The following is a 20,349-nucleotide window of genomic DNA, read 5'->3' as shown; positions in this document are numbered from 1 at the left end:
AAAGAAAAAAATATTTGCGAAGACCAATCTACGAAAAACTGAAAAAATTCGAGATACTTTTATATTTTGTATATTTAATTTTTTTTAATCATTTGGAATTTTGATTTATATTAAAGATTATTAAAAAAAATCAGAATATGTATGTTTTTTTAATACCTAATATTTAAAAAGATGCAAAATTCAAAGTATTATTTTAAGTATTTTTTATATAACTAGTATTGGTAATTTCACGCAAATATGAAAACTAAGCTTGCAGTTCTTTTTGGAAGTTTATAAATGCAAAAAATTCAAAATTCTGTTGTTTTTGAAATTTTTGAAATATGTTTTTTCATTGAATCTTTTTAATTAGAAAAAGTTGAAGGTCAAAAGTGGATTTTATTATTAATGTAAGGGTGTAAAGTGTAATTGTTAGAGTGAATAGTAGAATTTCCATCAAATAATAATTGTCTTCGACGTGACATAAAGCTAAGATGTGAATTTCAGTTATGACTTAACTTCTTGGTGTTTATGGTCCTTGAGATATATACGAGGTTTTTTGTCATGTAATTGATAGTTGCATAATTCACTAGAGATTTTATGTGAAGGGAGTTTAGAGTCCGGTTTTGTGATTGATATTAGTTTTGTGATTGAAACTAGAATTGTAATTTTAATTCTTAGTAAACTTTGTATCATGAATAATTTTTTTTTAATATATTTTGGCCTTTTGAAAAAAATATGGCATTCTAATAAATAAAAAATATGACAAAATAACTTTTTCTAATAATCTAATCTAACAATATATAATATAAAGTGGCTCAATAATACTAGTTATACTGTTGTGAAAAAAATACTAGTGTATTAGTATATGTAGTAGTAGTTCATATATTTGAGAATATATATCTTTATACAAATTAAAACTGGACACTGTATTTTTACATTATTTAAATTTTTATATTATTAGTTTCTCTCTTATTAAATCAAATTATTATTAATTTTGTATGTATTTTATACTATATTTCAGTTATACTTTTTAGCTTTGACGTTGAAATAACAATGCTCATATTATATTAGTAAAAAACATCATGTAGTATTTAAGTTACATAAAAATATCAGGTTGATTGTTTAATTTTATTTGATAAGTTAGTTGTTTATGTTTTTAAAGGTTATAATGTTAAACTATTTTTAATTCGAACTTCATTTCATCATTTGTAGTTAGAGGTTTTTAAAATTTTACTTTGAATTTTTGTATCGATCATACAAAGAACAATAAAATAAATTTTCATGTGATTTTATCATCTAAATTAAGATAATTTCATGTTTAATTTCAAAAACCCTAATTTATATTTCACTCAAATTATCTATTGTTTAATTATTTTTTAAACAATTAATTGAGGATATATATGTTCTTAAGATTATTGCAATCAAAATCTTTTAAGAATTACACGAGTTTATTGAAAAGTTTGAGAAAGTTTAGAGTTTTGATTTTGGTGATTTGAAATTAAAATCATTGCTACAAATATTTACAAACATAAAAAAAAACAACTTTGACACACACAAAAACTAAAGGATGTTATTGTAAAAAAATGACTAATATATAATTTTTTGTGTAACTTAAAAGAATACATGTATATTTTGGTTCACAAGTTTTATGGTACAATATAAAATAGAATGTATATTAGTATAATGAATTTTTTTATCAATAATTTTTTCTAATTTATCCTCATATCAATTACTATAGTATGTATTAAAATTGATTAAATTAAAAATTTTAATATATAAATGACATATCATTTAATGATAATAGAAAATAAATATTAATTTTTCAATTTAAGAAATTTTGACATTTTGCAGATGCTGACGTCATGCCTTACGGCGTGCATGTCTATTATTTTTATTTTGCCATACGCAAAAATAGGAATGTTCCATTCAACAAATTAAAGACAAGTTGTGAAAAAATAGGAAAAAGCAATTCAAAATTAACACAACCAGTCAACCATCGTGTTTTCTAGGAATGGTTGTTGTTTTGGAGTAGACACACTAGACATCAATTTCTTACCAAAAAAAAAGTTTTTATGGAAAAAAAGACATTTGCTAGACAGCAACCCACCACACTGGTGTTTTCTTTCCATGCGTGAGTGAGACGAACTCATAATAATGCATGCATACAATAGTGGTTGGAAAAATCACTAATAATTTAAATAGATTGATATCTTAGCATAAATAAATTATGGAAACATTTATTAAGAATAAATCGATGATACACTTTGTTGCTGATACACGCAATCTATCTTTATTACTCGTAAAAATTAGTAAAATATTAAGGAATTGTAGTCGATGAGATTCACATATAATGACAAATTTATATTTGAATTATCTAACTAATTAATAATACAATGCACTACTTAATAAATTGATGTCGATAAAGCCAACTAATTTGGGTCAACTGATTTATAAGTTATAATTAAGACTTCATGATCATTCAAATTTTAAATAATATTTGATTAAATTATATTTTCCTCTTAATTAAATTTTTTGACTATCCCAAATATCCATTTATCTGTGAACCGGATGGTTAAAAAAAATATTGATATGAATGAAACAACTAATCTTCATAATCATCCAACGGTGAAAAAATTATAATGAATTTTTTTTAATCAATTTATTTATATAATTATTTTGCTGCTCAATCCATGGATGGTTAATTATGTACGTGTTTTGCTTTTCTCATTTTATACAATAATGTCAAAGATTTGTCATGTGCATGTAAATTATAATTAATGTACTACAGCTTTGATAGCACTTTCATATGTGAGTGTTGACTTAATTGTGAAAAATTATCATTCAATGCATTAGTGAGTTTATTCCTTGTAACTATAACTTTTTAAAAAACAAATATAATAATTATACATTTGAATTAGTTAATGAGTTATGGACTAACTAATACTTTTGTGGTTACATAAGTTATGTGTTTAATTGTACTTTTGATCTCTTTATTTTTATCGATTTGCAAAATTAGTTCACCTATTTTAAAATTCAATAGTTTTAGTCTCTCTATTGATTTTTTTAACCAAAAAAATTATGATATGACATATTTTAAAATCACGTGAAATATGATTTAGTGATCTTGAATGACAAATAATTGTAATATTGCAATTCATTTTTAATATTCATTTTTATAATTTAATTGATAATATATAAATAATTAATACATCTATATAATTTTACATCATGATATCGTATGTCACGTCATTTAATATATGTCAAATCACTATTATTTAATTAAAAAAATATAAAAAAATCACTAAAATATTAGATTTTAAAATAAAAAAATTAATTTTATAAATTGATAAAAATACGAGGACTAAGCCTAAATTGTATTCTATCACAATTTTTTTGTTATACTTTTAATATAGATCTGGACTATTAAAATTATTTTTAAGTATTATTTGTGTCTTTTTTATTACCTAGTACTTGTAATATAAAATAAAGTTAATAAACAATAATAATTTTTTTTAGATGCAATATTGATTAATTTTAATTTTTTGACATTTTTTTAGAAAAAAAAATAATTTTAATTTTTTATGGATAGCAAATCAACCACTTTGACTACATAGTAACGCAAGATAGACCCAAATCAACGTATTACAATTTGTATCTTTTAAGTACAAATTAACTCAATCCATTTAATATAGGAATTTAGAGAGAGCAGCTATTAGTGCGTATGCTCAACTCTATCTGCAAGTATACCACCACGGCTAGTATTCCTACAAAAAAAATTAAATTTCATGGTCCCATTGTATGAATGAGTGTAAAACTTCTAGCAGTGCCCAGATAATAATCATGATATGGTTTGTACCAATAAGAAAGAAAAAAATGCAATGCAATGGACGATTCATACATTTTTCCACAGTAAGATTGTACTTATGGATGCAGACAACCAACGATTGGGTCTATCAATAAATACTGATATCGTTTAATAATTGAATATTAAATACTATACTCCAAAAATTGCGTAAATTAAACCCACTTTGACAAAAGCCGGTTGATTTTGGAGCAATCCTGTTTTGTCTTTTGCATTCATTCGGCTAATCTCTCCCTTTCAAGACACCGTTTTCTACTTTTTTTCTTATTTTGCCTATTACACATTTTACTTTTAAATTTTTAATAAACTCTATCAAAGATCAATTCATTCACGAACGTCATTATGTTATGTTTTCCATGATAGTGATATTGTGCACTACTTAGAAATAGGGGATAATCTTATTTTATTCCATTGAAGAATTCGTCTTCGGTCAAGGTCATTGTAATTATTGGATTAATAATTCAATTTCATTATTTCATCATCAACAAAGAGCAATTTCCTTCGGGTTTCCTTTGACTATTATCTTATACGCTGATTTTTTTTACTAAAATCTGGTTAACTCACATGATACATATAGAAACTTTATTATTTCATTTTATTTTAATTTCTGGTTTGTTTTCTCTATCTCAATTTCTCCGTATACGATGGCAATTGTCATGTCTTTCTCGTTGACTAATGGCATCTTTAGATTAGATTTTTTTTTTTTTAGAGTTAATAAGAGTTTTTTTTTTAAGAGAAAATAATTTAACTTATAAACTCATGTAACAAAAAAGACATATTTCATGACAGTTACTTTGTCACGAATTTATAGTTTTCTTTCATTAGCCTATTTTTTTAAATAAACTACTTTAATATTTTTTGAGTTTATAATTAATTATAAATTTTTATTATTTTTCCTGAAACAGTTTATTTGTGTATATTAGTCTTTCGTAATTTTTATTATGTTTAGTGTGAAATTTTATGGTGACAGACTGCATGAATGTAATTTTTTTGTACCTTTAATCTTTAAACTCAGACTATGATGTGATTATATTGTGTGACATTGCTTTTTTTAGACGAAATTAGTAGTTTCTATAAATATGATTTGTCTCTTTAAAAAAACTAAAACTCATTTTTATCATTTGTAATTTATTTATTTTATTTTCAAATAAGCAAATTAATAGGTATATGTTATAATTGCATGACCATATTCAATGTATGAAACGATTATTAGTTAAGATTATCTTATTTTTTATTTTAACTATAATGATATTGTATTTTAAAAAAATATAATATTATTTCACCGGTCCAAATTAAGACACGAGTTTTTAGCCGACGTACTATATGCTGTATTCAGGCAAGCTCCAGCCACAAGAAAACAAACAGTTGGAGTCTGGGGTTTAGTTTTGAGTGAAGAATTTGATTATAACTAGTTTGAAAAAGAAGGAGGATGGAAAATGAGTTTGACAAAAATATTTTAAGAGCCTGTGTCCAATGAGAACATTATTTAATTATATTGAAAATGTAAATAGATTAATTTAAAAATGAAAAGTAAGGTTTTCCGTCTCTTAAAAATGGTAAAGGCAACCCATGTTGCATCACGATTTGTATTTATTTATATGAAAAGCAGACATAGATAGTTAGATTTGAAGTACCTAACCTCAATACTAGCACGGTTGAATGGGTAGGTGGGAACTTTAATTTTTGAAGAAGTAGGTGGAACTCTTCTACTCCTTAATTATAGTCTATCTGTTTTTTATAAAATAAACCATTACGGAAAAACGTGATTTTCTATTTTGGATTCTGAATATCTCGCTATTCCCGTGCAAAGCAATAATATTAAATTACTATTATGGATTAGTTTTTCCAACCTTTAATTTTTTTTTTTTTTTTTTATAAATCTATAATTGCTTTAAAACCATCAAGCATCTTTCATAACAGATGTGTTAATTATTGCACATTAATACTCTGATTACCTTCTTAAAGATTTGACATTTGTGTCTCATATCTTAGTTGATTTTTTCTTTGCAATTATTTCTTTTTCTTAATTAACTTTTATTGTCTTTATATGGGACATTTATTGCAGCTTTGTTTCCGATATACATTTTTAACTTCAAAAATAATGATACAATATAATTTATTTTTAGACAAAATGTAACATGATTCTAGATGAAATGATATTAAACATTTTGTAGATAAACACAAATTGTTTATAATAATCCACTTCATTGATATTAAAATAATATATTTAAAAAATAAAAAAAACAAAAATATTTTTAGAAACTAAAAATAAACTACAAAAAGATGAAAGGTATAAAATTACAAAAATTAATAAATATTTGTATAATTTATTTTAATTTATAGACTAAAAATGTTTTTATTATTTTATGAATACATTATTGTAATATTTGATAAGATTGATAAATATGAATTCACCTATTTGTTATTATATCAATTTATTTAATATAGCATACTATTTAAAAATATGTCACGTCACTAGTTTTGAAGTAAAAAATATACGGTAAGATTAAAATTACAATAATTTTAAAATTTGAGGAACTAAAAATTAATTTTAAAAAACATATCATTTTTGTCAACGCGATGAAATAAATTTTCAAATGTGCAGGTGAGTCTAATTAAAATAATAAACTTGGTTAAATTTTAATTATATACATTATCTTTAATTTTATTATATTTTGGTAAATATGTAAAGTAGTTACAATGTTTCACTTTCTATACTTTTTAAAGACCAAAGCATCAATAATGTCATAAAATATTAAACATATAATATTTGAATAAAAGCTAATAATCTTTATATTTAAAGATATCTTAATCTATATTATGCAGTTTAGATAGCAAAAACTGGTAAGGAACTTGAGCCTCTAAAGTAACAAGAGGCTTTAGGAATGACACATCGTTCCAATAACCTATCTCTGTGAACTTTAAAGATTCGTTTTGCTGGACTTGATGTGTTTTTCTAGCTAGGACTGAAAAAACCAAAATCTACAAAGGTAAACAATTTTTTGAGTTATGTCATAAAGGTCCTAACGTGTTTGTAGCCGTTTGGCCTATTAACTTTTCATTCTTTATCATCATCATCATCATCATCATTTTAATCAATAACTAGTTAATACCTTTTGCTTTCACAACTTTTTACTACTTTGTATTTATTCATTCATCACTTTTTCTTTTGCCTTATGTTAATCATTATTATTGCTACAAAGATTCATTTGGATCTTATTAATTTTTGTCTCTGACCATGTTTTTTATGTTGATTATTTTCAGGGGATGTTTTGAAAGAATATTGATGAAACTTTGAGTTAGTTATTGCAAACTGCATAAACACAAACATGTTTTCTTCTCTAGATTCAACTTGGATCACATCTCTATCATGTTCATCTTCTTCAAAGGAACATGAACGTGCATATGGATTAGTTCAATGGTTGAGATTCATTTTTCTCTCACCATGTCCTCAGAGAGCTCTTCTCTCAGCTGTTGATGGTTTACTCTTGTTGACTTTATTTGTGTTTGCAATCATAAAACTCTATTCTAGGTTCAGTTCTTCCAATGGAACCAACACTGAAATTAACAAACCCCTTATAAGTAACACTAGGGATTTGAGAACAAAAACAACTATATGGTTCAAGCTAACTCTAATTGCTACTGCTGTTTTAACTCTATTGTATACAGTAGCTTGCATTTTAGTGTTTAGCAGTTCAATTGAATCACCATGGAAACTAGTTGATGGACTATTTTGGGTTGTTCAAGCAATAACTCAATTAGTCCTTGTAATCTTGATTATCCATGTGAAAAAATTTGAAGCTGTTGTTCACCCTTTGTCGCTTCGAATTTATTGGATTGCGAATTTTGTTGTTGTTTCTTTGTTTGCTGCTTCTGGTGTCATACGTTTTGTTTCTGTGGAGGGAAATTACTTGTTCAGCTTTATGGTTGATGACATTGTGTCTTTCATTTCTCTACCAATTTCTCTTTTTCTGGTTTTTGTTGCTGTGAATGGATCCACTGGTGTTGTTAAGTCAAGAGATGGAACTCAAGTGGTTGTTGATAATGACCATGAAACAAAACTATATGATTATGTTGATGATCCAGCTTTGAATAAACCAAATGTTACTACTGGTTTTGCTTCAGCTTCTCAATTTTCTAAGACCTTTTGGATTTGGTTAAACCCTTTGTTGAATAAAGGGTACGGGTCACCTCTTACTCTTGATGAAGTTCCATTCCTTTCTCCAGAGCATAGAGCTGAGAGAATGTCTGTTATCTTTGAATCAAAATGGCCTAAATCTGATGAAAGATCAAAGCATCCGGTTAGAACCACGTTGATTCGGTGTTTCTGGAAGGAGATAATCTTCACTGCTTTTCTTGCTGTTATTAAGCTCTCTGTTATGTTTGTTGGACCAGTTCTCATTCAAGATTTTGTTGATTTCACTTCTGGGAAAGGTAGCTCGCCGTATGAAGGTTACTATCTGGTGTTGATTCTTCTTGTAGCCAAATTTATTGAAGTTTTGACAACTCATCATTTCAACTTCAACTCTCAGAAGCTTGGAATGCTTATAAGATGCACACTCATTACTTCTTTGTATAAGAAGGGGTTGAGACTATCTTGTTCTGCAAGGCAGGATCATGGTGTTGGGGCTATTGTGAATTACATGGCTGTTGATACACAGCAACTGTCTGATATGATGCTTCAGTTACACGCCATTTGGATGATGCCATTTCAAGTTGCTATCGGTTTGTTTTTGCTTTACAATTGTCTCGGTGGTTCAGTGATCACGGCACTGATTTGCCTTCTTCTTGTCCTCGTGTTTATCGTGGTGACAACTCGACAGAACAAAGGTTACCAGTTTAAAGCGATGATGAACCGTGATTCGAGGATGAAAGCTGTGAATGAGATGCTTAATTACATGCGTGTCATCAAGTTTCAGGCATGGGAAGAGCATTTCAATAAAAGAATCTTGAGTTTCCGCGGGTCGGAATTCGGGTGGCTTTCCAAGTTTATGTACTCGATTTGTGGCAATGTTATTGTGTTGTGGAGCTCTCCTTTATTGATATCAACTCTAACTTTCGCTACCGCGCTTTTCTTTGGAGTTAAACTTGATGCAGGAACTGTTTTCACTACAACAACTGTGTTTAAGATCCTGCAGGAGCCTATTAGGACTTTTCCTCAGTCAATGATATCTCTTTCACAGGCATTGGTATCACTTGGGAGGTTGGATAGGTACATGTCTAGCAGGGAATTACATGATGATTCGGTCGAGAGAAATGAAGGGTGTGATGGTGTAACTGCTGTGGATGTTAAAGATGGTACCTTTAGTTGGGATGATGATGGCCAAAAACCAGACTTGAAAAATATTAATTTGAAGGTTAATAAGGGGGAACTCACAGCTATTGTTGGTACTGTTGGGTCTGGAAAGTCTTCTCTTCTCGCATCAATTCTCGGCGAAATGCACAGAATTTCTGGAAAGGTATCATTATTTCAAGTTTACAATTTTTTTAGAAATAAGTGCTATACACATAATTAGGCCTTCATTTTCTTAAGATTATTTGTTTTGTTAACAGGTTCAAGTTTGTGGGACTACTGCTTATGTTGCGCAAACGTCTTGGATTCAAAATGGAACAATTGAAGAAAATATTCTCTTTGGTTTACCAATGAACAGACAGAAGTACAATGAAATTATCAGGGTTTGTTGCTTGGAGAAAGACTTAGAAATGATGGAATTTGGAGATCAGACAGAGATCGGAGAGCGTGGCATCAACCTCAGTGGTGGTCAGAAGCAGCGTATACAACTCGCCAGGGCTGTGTACCAAGAGAATGATATATATCTTCTTGATGATGTCTTCAGTGCGGTTGATGCACATACTGGCTCTGAAATATTTAAGGTTGGTTATCTTCTTTGTTAAGTAACAGTTTGTTCTTTGATGCACATATTGGCAGGGAACTATTCTTTGTTAGTTTAAGCAAATATTTATGTTTTGATTTCTTTTATACAGGAATGTGTAAGGGGAGCTCTAAAAGGCAAGACCATTGTTCTTGTAACACATCAAGTGGACTTCCTGCATAATGTCGATCGTATAGTGGTAAGTCTCTTTTTCAGTTTTTCCAATCCTGCAATCTTTGGTGATTTATTCTATGTTTCTAACGTGTATAATTGGTTGTAAAAAGGTGATGAGGGATGGAGTGATAGTCCAATCAGGGAGATACAATGACCTACTTGATTCCGGATTAGATTTCGGTGTTCTGGTAGCTGCACATGAAACCTCTATGGAACTAGTAGAACAAGGCGCGGGCAAGCCCGGTGAAAATTCAGACAGGCCAATGGTATCTCCAAAGGGCAACAGAGAAGAAACCAACGGCGAAAGTAATTCACTTGACCAGCCAAAAACTGCCAATGGAAGTTCTAAACTTGTCAAAGAGGAGGAAAGAGAAACCGGAAAAGTTAGCTTAAACATCTATAAACTCTACTGCACTGAGGCTTATGGGTGGTGGGGAATTTCAACAGTACTTATTCTTTCTGTGTTGTGGCAAGCAACTATGATGGCAAGTGATTATTGGCTTGCATATGAAACCTCGATTGATCGTGCTGATCTTTTCGATCCTTCTGTGTTTATTTCCATCTATGGAATTATTAGTGTAGTATCAGTTGTTTTTATAGTGCTAAGATCCTACTCAATTACAATCTTGGGGTTAAAGACGGCACAAATTTTCTTCTCTCAAATTCTTAATAGCATCTTGCATGCTCCCATGTCTTTCTTTGACACTACTCCATCAGGGAGGATTCTAAGCAGGGTAAGAATTTAAAGCTCTCAAGTATGCTGTGCTTAATGTTACATTACATGGAATAAATTAATTCATATTATAATATAAACTTTTACATTATTTTCATATTTCAAGTATGCACATATATATAATTGTAACTTTTTATTTTTTCTTGAACTTCCACAGGCATCCACTGATCAGACCAACGTTGATATCTTCATCCCTTTGTTTTTCAATTTTGTGGTTGCTATGTATATTACAGTGGTCAGCATCTTCATAGTCACATGCCAGAATTCTTGGCCGACTGTTTTCTTGCTGATTCCTCTTTTTTGGTTGAACATTTGGTACCGGGTATGAAATCTGAATTTGTTTAACAGATTAAATCCATTATAGTCAGGACTTAATTTGTCCACAAACTAAATATATCTTATGCACATTATGCTTACAGCTCTAGTATTTTTTTTTTCCTTTTGGCTTTGCAGGGTTATTTTCTAGCTACATCTCGTGAGTTAACTCGCCTAGATTCAATTACAAAAGCACCTGTCATTGTTCATTTCTCCGAAAGCATTTCCGGGGTCATGACAATACGTGCGTTCAGAAAGCAGAAGGAGTTTGGTGTTGAAAACATTAAACGAGTGAATTCTAATTTGCGAATGGATTTCCACAACTACAGTTCCAACGCGTGGTTGGGTTTCCGCTTAGAACTGCTTGGAAGTTTAGTTTTCTGCACTTCTGCTTTGTTCATGATCATGTTACCCAGCAGTGTCATAAAGCCAGGTAAGCTTACTTTTTCCACAAGCTAAGTAGCACTAAAATATGTTCCCGAATGACATTGCTTTTTTCTTTTACTTGGAAGTTGTGTTGATGATTAAAAAACACAAAGCAAAAGTCCACAAAACATTTAAATCAAAATACCTTTTCTAAAGACAAAATGGTTCCACTTCCACCTGTTTCCCAACAAAAAAAGTAAAAAAGTGGCCAAACCCCCCAACCTACTTTCTTCCTCTTGCCAAACTTTTCACCAAATTCTATTGGTGTAGTCACATTTGATATGCCCTCCCCTAAGAATGCAAGTATGAAATAGTAGGTAAAGCAGGATATAATGTTAAGAAAGTAGTTCTAGGATGGTGCTTCTTTAAATCGCTCAACTATTAAATGCATTGTCTGGTTGTAGATACATGTCCAAAATACAAGTATCTTTCAATATGAAGTATATAATATAATGTATCTTGGATAATGATGACTGCCATGTCTTAAAGTGAAGTAAAAAATTTATATGGCAGTAAAAACTTACATAATGACAAACATCTTGGAATGGTATTTATAGTAGTATTGAGAATATTCGTCGAAAGAATTATGTTAAATAAATTTACAATTTGTTGTGTTGAGTTATTGAACACCAACAATGTTTATACATTTATACTTATCTAAGGATATTTATGTCCTTTCATAAATATATATGTTTAGTTCTTTCCTCTAACATTTTCTTTCTATTTTCTACTCTTTTTGTCTTCTTACTCTCTTTTCTTTTACTTTTTCTCCTCCGTCTTTCTTTCATAAACCAAACAATGCCTAACTCTAGTGGTGATAAAAGTAATGTATTTTATTTAGTGTGGTTGATGTAGGTGTAGACATAAATGAGTAGAAATAAAATGATATATTGATATTCTAAGGTGATGTGGCAACAATGCATTTGTCGATTCGCACTTGTCAAAAGTTGCCTTGAAAGTGTGTTCTTTGTGTATATTATTAAGATTAACCATGGAAATAAATATTTATTGAGACAATCGAGTAACCGGGATGTTCTGCTTGATGTAGAAAATGTTGGTTTATCTCTCTCCTATGGATTGTCGTTGAATTCGGTGCTGTTCTGGGCTATATACATGAGCTGTTTCATTGAAAACAAAATGGTATCAGTTGAGAGGATAAAACAGTTCTCAAATATTCCATCAGAAGCAGCCTGGAACATTAAGGATCGCATGCCTCCTGCAAATTGGCCTGGTCAAGGCCATGTTGATATTAAAGACTTGCAGGTATATACATTAGAATTAAACTGATTATAATTTCCTGTGATATAAATGTACATTCTAGTGACAGTTATATATTTTGTCAATAGACACACTCTATTTCCTTATTATGGTAATAAACTAACCTTCTGGTAAACAGGTCAGATATCGTCCGAACACTCCTTTGGTTCTTAAAGGCATTACTTTAAGCATTAACGGAGGAGAAAAGATCGGTGTTGTTGGTCGAACGGGGAGTGGAAAATCAACTTTAATTCAAGTTTTCTTCAGGCTGGTGGAACCTACCGGAGGGAAAATAATCATCGATGGCATTGACATATGCGCTTTAGGACTTCATGATCTCAGGTCTCGATTCGGTATCATCCCTCAAGAGCCTGTCCTTTTCGAAGGAACCGTCAGAAGTAACATTGATCCAACTGGACAGTATACAGATGATGAGATATGGAAGGTAAATATTCCATCACTGTCTTTGTAAGGTCTAAAACATTGCTTAACTTCATTCATATATATATATATAACAAATGTAGTTTTTGCTATAATTGGAAAATAATCTTAATTATAAGCTTTGTATTGTTATAGAGTTTGGATCGTTGTCAACTAAAAGATGCAGTGGCTTCTAAGCCTGAGAAACTTGACTCATTAGGTATTTTCTTTGAACTGCTTGAAATTTTCACTTCCATTATTCTATTTTTTTTCATGATACTAATGGCATGCCAATGTTATTTATAGTGGTTGACAATGGAGATAACTGGAGTGTGGGACAGAGGCAGTTGCTTTGTTTAGGGCGTGTTATGCTTAAGCAAAGCAGGCTGCTATTTATGGACGAGGCTACAGCTTCTGTCGATTCTCAAACCGACGCTGTAATTCAGAAGATCATCAGAGAGGATTTTGCAGCGCGTACTATCATCAGCATTGCTCATAGGATACCAACTGTCATGGACTGCAATCGAGTGTTAGTCGTAGACGCAGGTATCAATCAAAATGCTACTCGTTACATTGCTTGTTGTCTCATTATAAGATCTGCACGGTGAAATATACTTGAACCACATGTCTAAAATTCTTTTATATTGTCAATGCATAGTTACTAAACTTCAATGCTATTTTGGTCATGTATAGTAGGCTAAATTTTATTTGTTTGTTTTGTTTGAATAGGGCGTGCAAAAGAATTCGACACACCTTCCAACTTGCTCCAGAGGCAGTCACTGTTTGCAGCTTTGGTTCAAGAGTATGCGAACCGTTCCAATGACCTATAAAAAAACTTCAGCTCCTTTCCACATACCCGTTTGCCTTCACCATCCATATTTATGACAAGACAATAACAGAAGGAAAAAAAAAAGAACACATGTTCCTCAAGGCTAGACATTTTGATTGATATTACATATTTACATGTGTGGAGTAAGATGGTTATTTCTTGCAGAAAATGGACACAATTTTCTTCCGTAGAGAGATTTAGTTCAGCTACGATTGCAAAATCATTTAAAGATGAGCTGATTTATTGCCGGTGTACTTTTTTACCATGAAGGGTGAACATGAACAACGCTTTTGGATGGTATTCTAAGTATATTTGGCTATAGTAGTGTTAGTAGTTCAATAATTTGGCAATAGTAGGTCCTGATTTTAATTATACATGTGTCTTTTTTTCATTTTATATATAAGCACTTCATCCATTTGTAGTGACTGATAAATTGCAAATTATCCTTTGAATGATATTAAATAATTTGAATTATGCACCATCAGCAAGTATACCCTAGTTCGAAAGAAAATAGATACAAAGACCACGAACAAATAATATGAGTTTTGATCACAAAGTTTGACCAATTAGGCCTACGTCTCTAACTCCGGAGCAATTGTAGTTTTTTTCAATTGATTTCAAAACTTAAAATTTACAATGTAGAGCTCTTTTCAATTAATTTTGATGATTCTATTAATCAAGCAATAAGGAAAATATAGTTTTACTAATATATCAAAATAGATAAAATATTATAAGATGTTATGGTTCCTTTGTCGTACCAAAATCTTATATTATATTCTAAATTGTAGTGACATACATTCAAAATGAAATATTGTATAGTGGTAACACAAAGTTTCAAATCAAATTTGTGTATGTAAGATAAAAAGTCTTGAGTGAGATTTTGTTTTCGGTAGCAAGTTTTGAGTGAGTTTGTGATTGGATAACAAACAAATTTGACAAATTTTGAATATTATTTTTCCTTTCAAAATCTCAACACACCTTCCTTTCAAAACCAGACATTGACTATATGGACCCTCATTTATATTCAAAGTGAGAAAATAGAGTGAAAACTTGGAGTTTGTCAATGTTCATTTTGAATATAGAAAGGACATAGAGCCAATGAATTTACCATTGTATTAATTGATCAGGAATTATTGTTGATAGGAAAAGAGCTGCTTTTTTTTAGAATATATCATATAGGTCATTTATGATTCACAATGTCCACGTAACTCAGTTGGCCAAGCGCGGACGCAGACCACCTTGTGTGGGTATTGTCGTATTTGTGTAATTAAATGTGTGTAGGTTACATCAATCATTGCTAATCCACCATTCTTGAATGTGTGTGTAGGTTGCATGCCATCCACCATTCTTAATTTAAATTATTGATAAGAAAAAAATAAATAAAATAAATTGAATATCAATAATAAAATAATAAAATAAATTGCATTCTTAATTAATTAAATAAATTATTTATTTATTTAACTAACCAATCAAAAAGATATTCGTAAGATATCTAAGTCGTTTATTTTTTATTTTATTTATCTAAATCAGTTGGTCTATTGAAATAAAAAATTCCGTGTTTTTTTTAATGTGTTAGTGCGACATTTTTATTTGCCGTCTTAGTGTAATGTTATTTTGATTTTTTTGTATTATTTTGATTTATCGTCTTATTACAATGCTCATTTGATTCAAATTGACAAAATAATTTTTGATTCAACAAAAATTCAATCAATGATAATGTTTTAACTCTAGAGACATGTGTATTTTAGATACTTCACTCTTGTTATATTAGTAGACTTTGTCATAATTATAAACATTTTATCGTTTAATGTTATTAATTTAAATACTGAAAAAGTATTCATAAATTTATCATCTTTAATTTTAATAAATTTAAATTGTATTATCGGTCGATTTAATTTCTACTCATTTAAATAAATGAATACTTTTTTTTTTCAAAAAAATAGAAGAGAGTTATTTTATTTTATGGAAGAAGAACACATCTATACGACTCAATTTCTTCAATTTTTCCTAGCATTTTTTGGTTTGCATCGATCAAATATTAAAGCCTTAAATCAATAATTGTTGAGTTTTGTACTATGCACTCCTCCACCTGTCACTCCCACCCCCATCCCCATAGAAAATATCATATTCCACTTTTTTATTATGTATAAAACCATAAAAAATATTTATCACCCCATTTCTCACCCCCACTTTCGAAAATTACAAAATCTTTCTAACAATTCAAAAATTTCAAACTTTCAAAATATTAAAAAGTAAGTTTTGTTGAGTTTTGAAATGCAATTTTCTAGAAAGTTATGAAACTTTTGAAACTTTGGATAAATTTGAAAGTTTTGAAGTGTGTTTTTCCATAAATCATCAAAACTTTCAAAAAATTTGATGAATTTGAAACCTTCGAAATGTAATGCTCGAAACTTTCAAATTTTCGAAACACTGAACTTTCGAAACTTTCAAATTTTTAAAGTAATTCAATTTCGAAAATTTCAAAACTTTCGAAGCTTTCAATTTATTTAAAAAAAAATACATGTTGTCTGTTATAATTAAAATTTTATTTTGAAAAATAAATTTATAATATTATTATTAATTAAATTTATTACTATTTTTGAAATTAGGTATGAGTAGAGTTGAGGTTTCTGCTTCAAGAACGGTTATAGATTCTACAGAAAAATTCACCATCGATCAGGTATTATTATTGATAATCCAGCACTCATCAAATTTTTATTAGAGATATATATTTGATGTTTTATTTGAAACATATTTTGCAGATATTTCCCTATCGAGAAGCTGTATTTGAATGTGCAAAAAACATTGAAAGGTAAAATGGAATTTTAATTGTTACCATTTGATTAGATAAAGCAACCGAAAAGAGGGAAATAAAATACAAATTAATTTTGGGATACGAAAGAGGTAGAAGATATAAATCAAAATCAACAGTAACTTGTTCTCACAAGGAAAACTGTCCGTTTATCCTCAGATGTATACCGTTAAGTGTCAGTGAAGTATGAAAAATTAGTGTTCATTGTGGAACACATAATCATGATTTACTTGATACTGTAATCGATCATTCATATTTGGGGCGTTTAAACGAAGAATAGAGGAAATTTGTCAATGACATGACAAAGTATAAACTTGCACCAAGATTTATTTTGAATGCTTTGATAGAGAGAAATAAAACTAATATAAAAACAAAAAAATTATGTGCATTGGACAAGAAGATGAGAGAATTCAAATATTTTGACAAATATGTTTTGGACGCATCTTGATTGTATAAAGTTGTTAAACACGTTTTATTTTGTTTTGATATGTGATAGCACATACAAAACAAATAGATATCGGTTACCATTACTTAAAATTGTTGGTGTCACATCTACTAGATTGACATTTTCAGTTGGATTTACTTACTTGGAACAAGAGCGACAAGATAACTTCATCTGAGAATTTAAAAAGGTACGACAATTGTTCGTCTCTAAGACTTTAATTTCTAAAGTTATTGTGACTGATAGAGATATTGTCACGACGACTGCTATTAGTATTGTGTTTCCTACTTCAACACATTTGCTATGCCATTTTCATATTGAAAAGAATATTGGGGCAAGATGCAAATAATATGTGAAAAAGAATAGACAAGATGAAATAATGGTTTTATGGAAAAAAAAATTGTATGTTCGACTAGTATGGATAAGTATGATCATCACTTGCAACACTTTGAGCTAGTGTGTGCCGATATTATTCTTTTTGTTGATTATGTGAAAAATTCATGATTGACACCTTACAAAGAAACATTTGTCAAGGTTTGGACCAATATAGTCATGCATTTGGGAAACACAACATCTAACAAATATTTTTAAATTATGATTTGTTTTGTTTTAGAAAATATGATTTACTAGTTTATGTGATTTGTTTTAATTTGTGTTATTTAATTTATTTTTAGAGTTTAATTTGCTAATTGGAGATTGAAAAACATGATGCAAATTATTTTTTGTGATTTGCATAAAAGTTGGGATGATGTGAATATAATGTTGAAGAACCAAGTATGTATCATTAAATCGTCTTTTAAAAAAACCATCAATGATGTTGAACACGGATATAATTCACCATTTTTTCAAAGTCTACATCATTGTGTATCAAAGAAATATTTTAAAAGAATTGACAAACAATTACAGAGGATGAAGGTTGTAGGTAAAATGTGGTTGCTCAATCAGAACAACTCATGGATTACCATGTGCTTGTGAGTTGGCAAAGTTGCAGATATTTGATAATGTTATCCCTTTAGATAACATTCAAGGTTTTTTGGAAAAATTTAAGCATTGAGCATGAGTCGAAGGATGAAGAATCTTTATCAGATTATGACTTTTCAGAAGAGGTGGAAGCAATGAAAGCGTACATGATGAAACGAGATATTATTGGTCAAATGATATTCAGGGCAAAGGTGCGTGAACTTTTATTTCCACATACTAAATCAATACTTGCACCACCTGAGAAGGTGAGAACCAAGAGAGCTAGTAAAAGGAAAAAATAATTTGATACTCTCCGTGATCCTTCATATTGGGAGTATGTTGACGTCTCTCAAGAATCTGCAAAGCAACTATCTCAACGTTCTGCAAGACAACTATCTCAATGTTCTGCAAATCAATCAGTACAGTATTCTGCAAGGCAACCATATAACATACAGTTTCCCACTTTTATACATTTGTATATTGAGGAGATAATAGATGTTGTGCCTGATGGAAATTGTGAGTTTCCCGCAATTGCAACATTGTTAGGTTGGACTGAAGAATCTTGGCCTTTAGTTAGAACGCAATTGGATAAAGAGATTCATCTACATCAAGACCTTTATTCCAATATTTTTTATGACAGTGTTGAATCAGTGCGAAACTCATTGAAAATTTCAAGATTTGGTTCTCAAGGAAAATATAAGTGGATGACTATACCAGACTTGAGTTACGTGATAGCAACACTATATAATGTCATATTGATGTCGTTGTCTCGTAATCTGAATATGACATTCTTTTCCGCTAAACAAAACATCATCAAAAGAGTCTTCTTTTATCTCTTTACTAGCAATTGAATTCGCCAATGAAAATCATTGGGTACAAGTAAAATTTATGATTAATATTGTTTAATAATTTAATATTTTCTTGTTTAGACAGACAAATTAATGTTTAATATTTTCTTGTTCAAATCAAATTGAAGTATGATTGTCCTATGTCACCTACCTCACACAAATGGAGAGATTTTTGTAGTGAGTGTGCAAAGACATGAAAAATAGCTTATGTAGGACGTATGAAGCATTGAGAACATATTGATCTATCATTTATCAAATTATTTTGTATTTCATTAAATGAAGATTATAATATATGTGTTGAAATTTTTATCATTTATGTTTTATCATTTACGTTTTATCATTTATGGATTAACTCAAAATAAATGCGGAATAACTCAAAATAAAAATTCATAAATAACACAAAATATTAAAATAGAAATTCACGTTCAATATTTATCATTATCATACATAACACAATCATACATAACACAATAACTAATCATCATACAAGCGGCTTAACTCACTTAATATGTCATGAACTTCACTAAATAGAGCTACCAAATCTATTACCCTACGTACAAGCTCAGATGTTCCACGGTCTCGTGTCGATGATGGACTAGCATGTACAAAAGATGATGGACCATGTGCAACAGTAGTAGGTGGACTCTAAGGTGCAGTAGTAGATGGAAAGAGGATCAGAGGATGTGAGACACTTATGTAACATGCATAGTAGTCTACAGTGACCTCTTCAGGAAAAGTCGCAACATAATATAGACTCTGAAAGGCCGCTACAGATGATGTCATAGTAGTCTGTCACTCTCAATCTATAATATTCGGCACCGGAGGAACCTCACGCGGAATGCACTTAATACGATCAAACTGGCGAAGACATCGCTATGACAAATATGGGACTGAGACTCCACCATATCAAAGGTATCCAAAGAATATCGAAATCGATACAAACAAATGATTAGCTCGATCATCATCATATGGTGTAAACACTACATCCTCGAGCAACAAAGCATCAAATCTCCGATGATATATCATCAATCCGCCTTCAACAACATGTTTTGCAGTCCACCTACATGCTATTGGAAGATGTGCAGGAACCGCTCATCTATCTCCCCGCTTACATATGTTAGGGAAGTGCTCATAAATCTAACACTACACCATATATAACACAACTTAATAAATAACACAACTTAATATAAACCATATACTTGTAATAGAATCATATAACTTCGCAACTGTCGAATGTCGTGGACAACTCCATCTCCCAGATTGTCATAAAGCAAAACCAATGTCACGGTACCTCACGAATAGTCCCGACAACTATCTAAATCAATAAATAAACTAACGTAATTTGCCTTCACACGCGTATGTGTTTTATCAGCGAAAATAATGCTGCCAACTAAATGCAACAAGTACGTTCTAGCCGCA

The 20,349-nt window shown here is 30.1% G+C and overlaps 1 protein-coding gene across 1 annotated transcript; it reads left to right on the top strand.

Moving 5' to 3' along the window:
- The first annotated feature begins 6,659 nt into the window (after positions 1 to 6,659).
- On the top strand, positions 6,660 to 14,349 carry LOC101496192 (ABC transporter C family member 4). The gene is made up of 12 exons (XM_004495910.3): positions 6,660 to 6,831; positions 7,106 to 9,300; positions 9,395 to 9,715; positions 9,827 to 9,913; positions 9,999 to 10,622; positions 10,779 to 10,943; positions 11,075 to 11,369; positions 12,411 to 12,625; positions 12,759 to 13,064; positions 13,196 to 13,259; positions 13,346 to 13,585; positions 13,769 to 14,349. The coding sequence occupies exons 2-12, from the start codon at positions 7,171 to 7,173 to the stop codon at positions 13,867 to 13,869; spliced, it is 4,548 nt and encodes a 1,515-aa protein (XP_004495967.1). The 5' UTR covers positions 6,660 to 6,831; positions 7,106 to 7,170; the 3' UTR covers positions 13,870 to 14,349.
- Positions 14,350 to 20,349: the final 6,000 nt, after the last annotated feature.

The sequence above is a fragment of the Cicer arietinum genome, chromosome 4, assembly GCF_000331145.2.
Source record: "Cicer arietinum cultivar CDC Frontier isolate Library 1 chromosome 4, Cicar.CDCFrontier_v2.0, whole genome shotgun sequence".
In the NCBI taxonomy this organism is placed as follows: domain Eukaryota; kingdom Viridiplantae; phylum Streptophyta; class Magnoliopsida; order Fabales; family Fabaceae; genus Cicer; species Cicer arietinum.
Note: the sequence above shows the minus strand (reverse complement) of the source record. Positions and strands in the feature narration are given on the sequence as shown.

Bases quoted from the DNA above. Each gene is read 5' to 3' on its own strand.
- LOC101496192 (XM_004495910.3), top strand. From the start codon at position 7,171: ATGTTTTCTTCTCTAGATTCAACTTGGATCACATCTCTATCATGTTCA. The intron at 10,944-11,074 runs GTATGAAATCTG...TTGGCTTTGCAG, and splicing joins GGTTGAACATTTGGTACCGG to GGTTATTTTCTAGCTACATC. The intron at 13,065-13,195 runs GTAAATATTCCA...GTATTGTTATAG, and splicing joins CAGATGATGAGATATGGAAG to AGTTTGGATCGTTGTCAACT.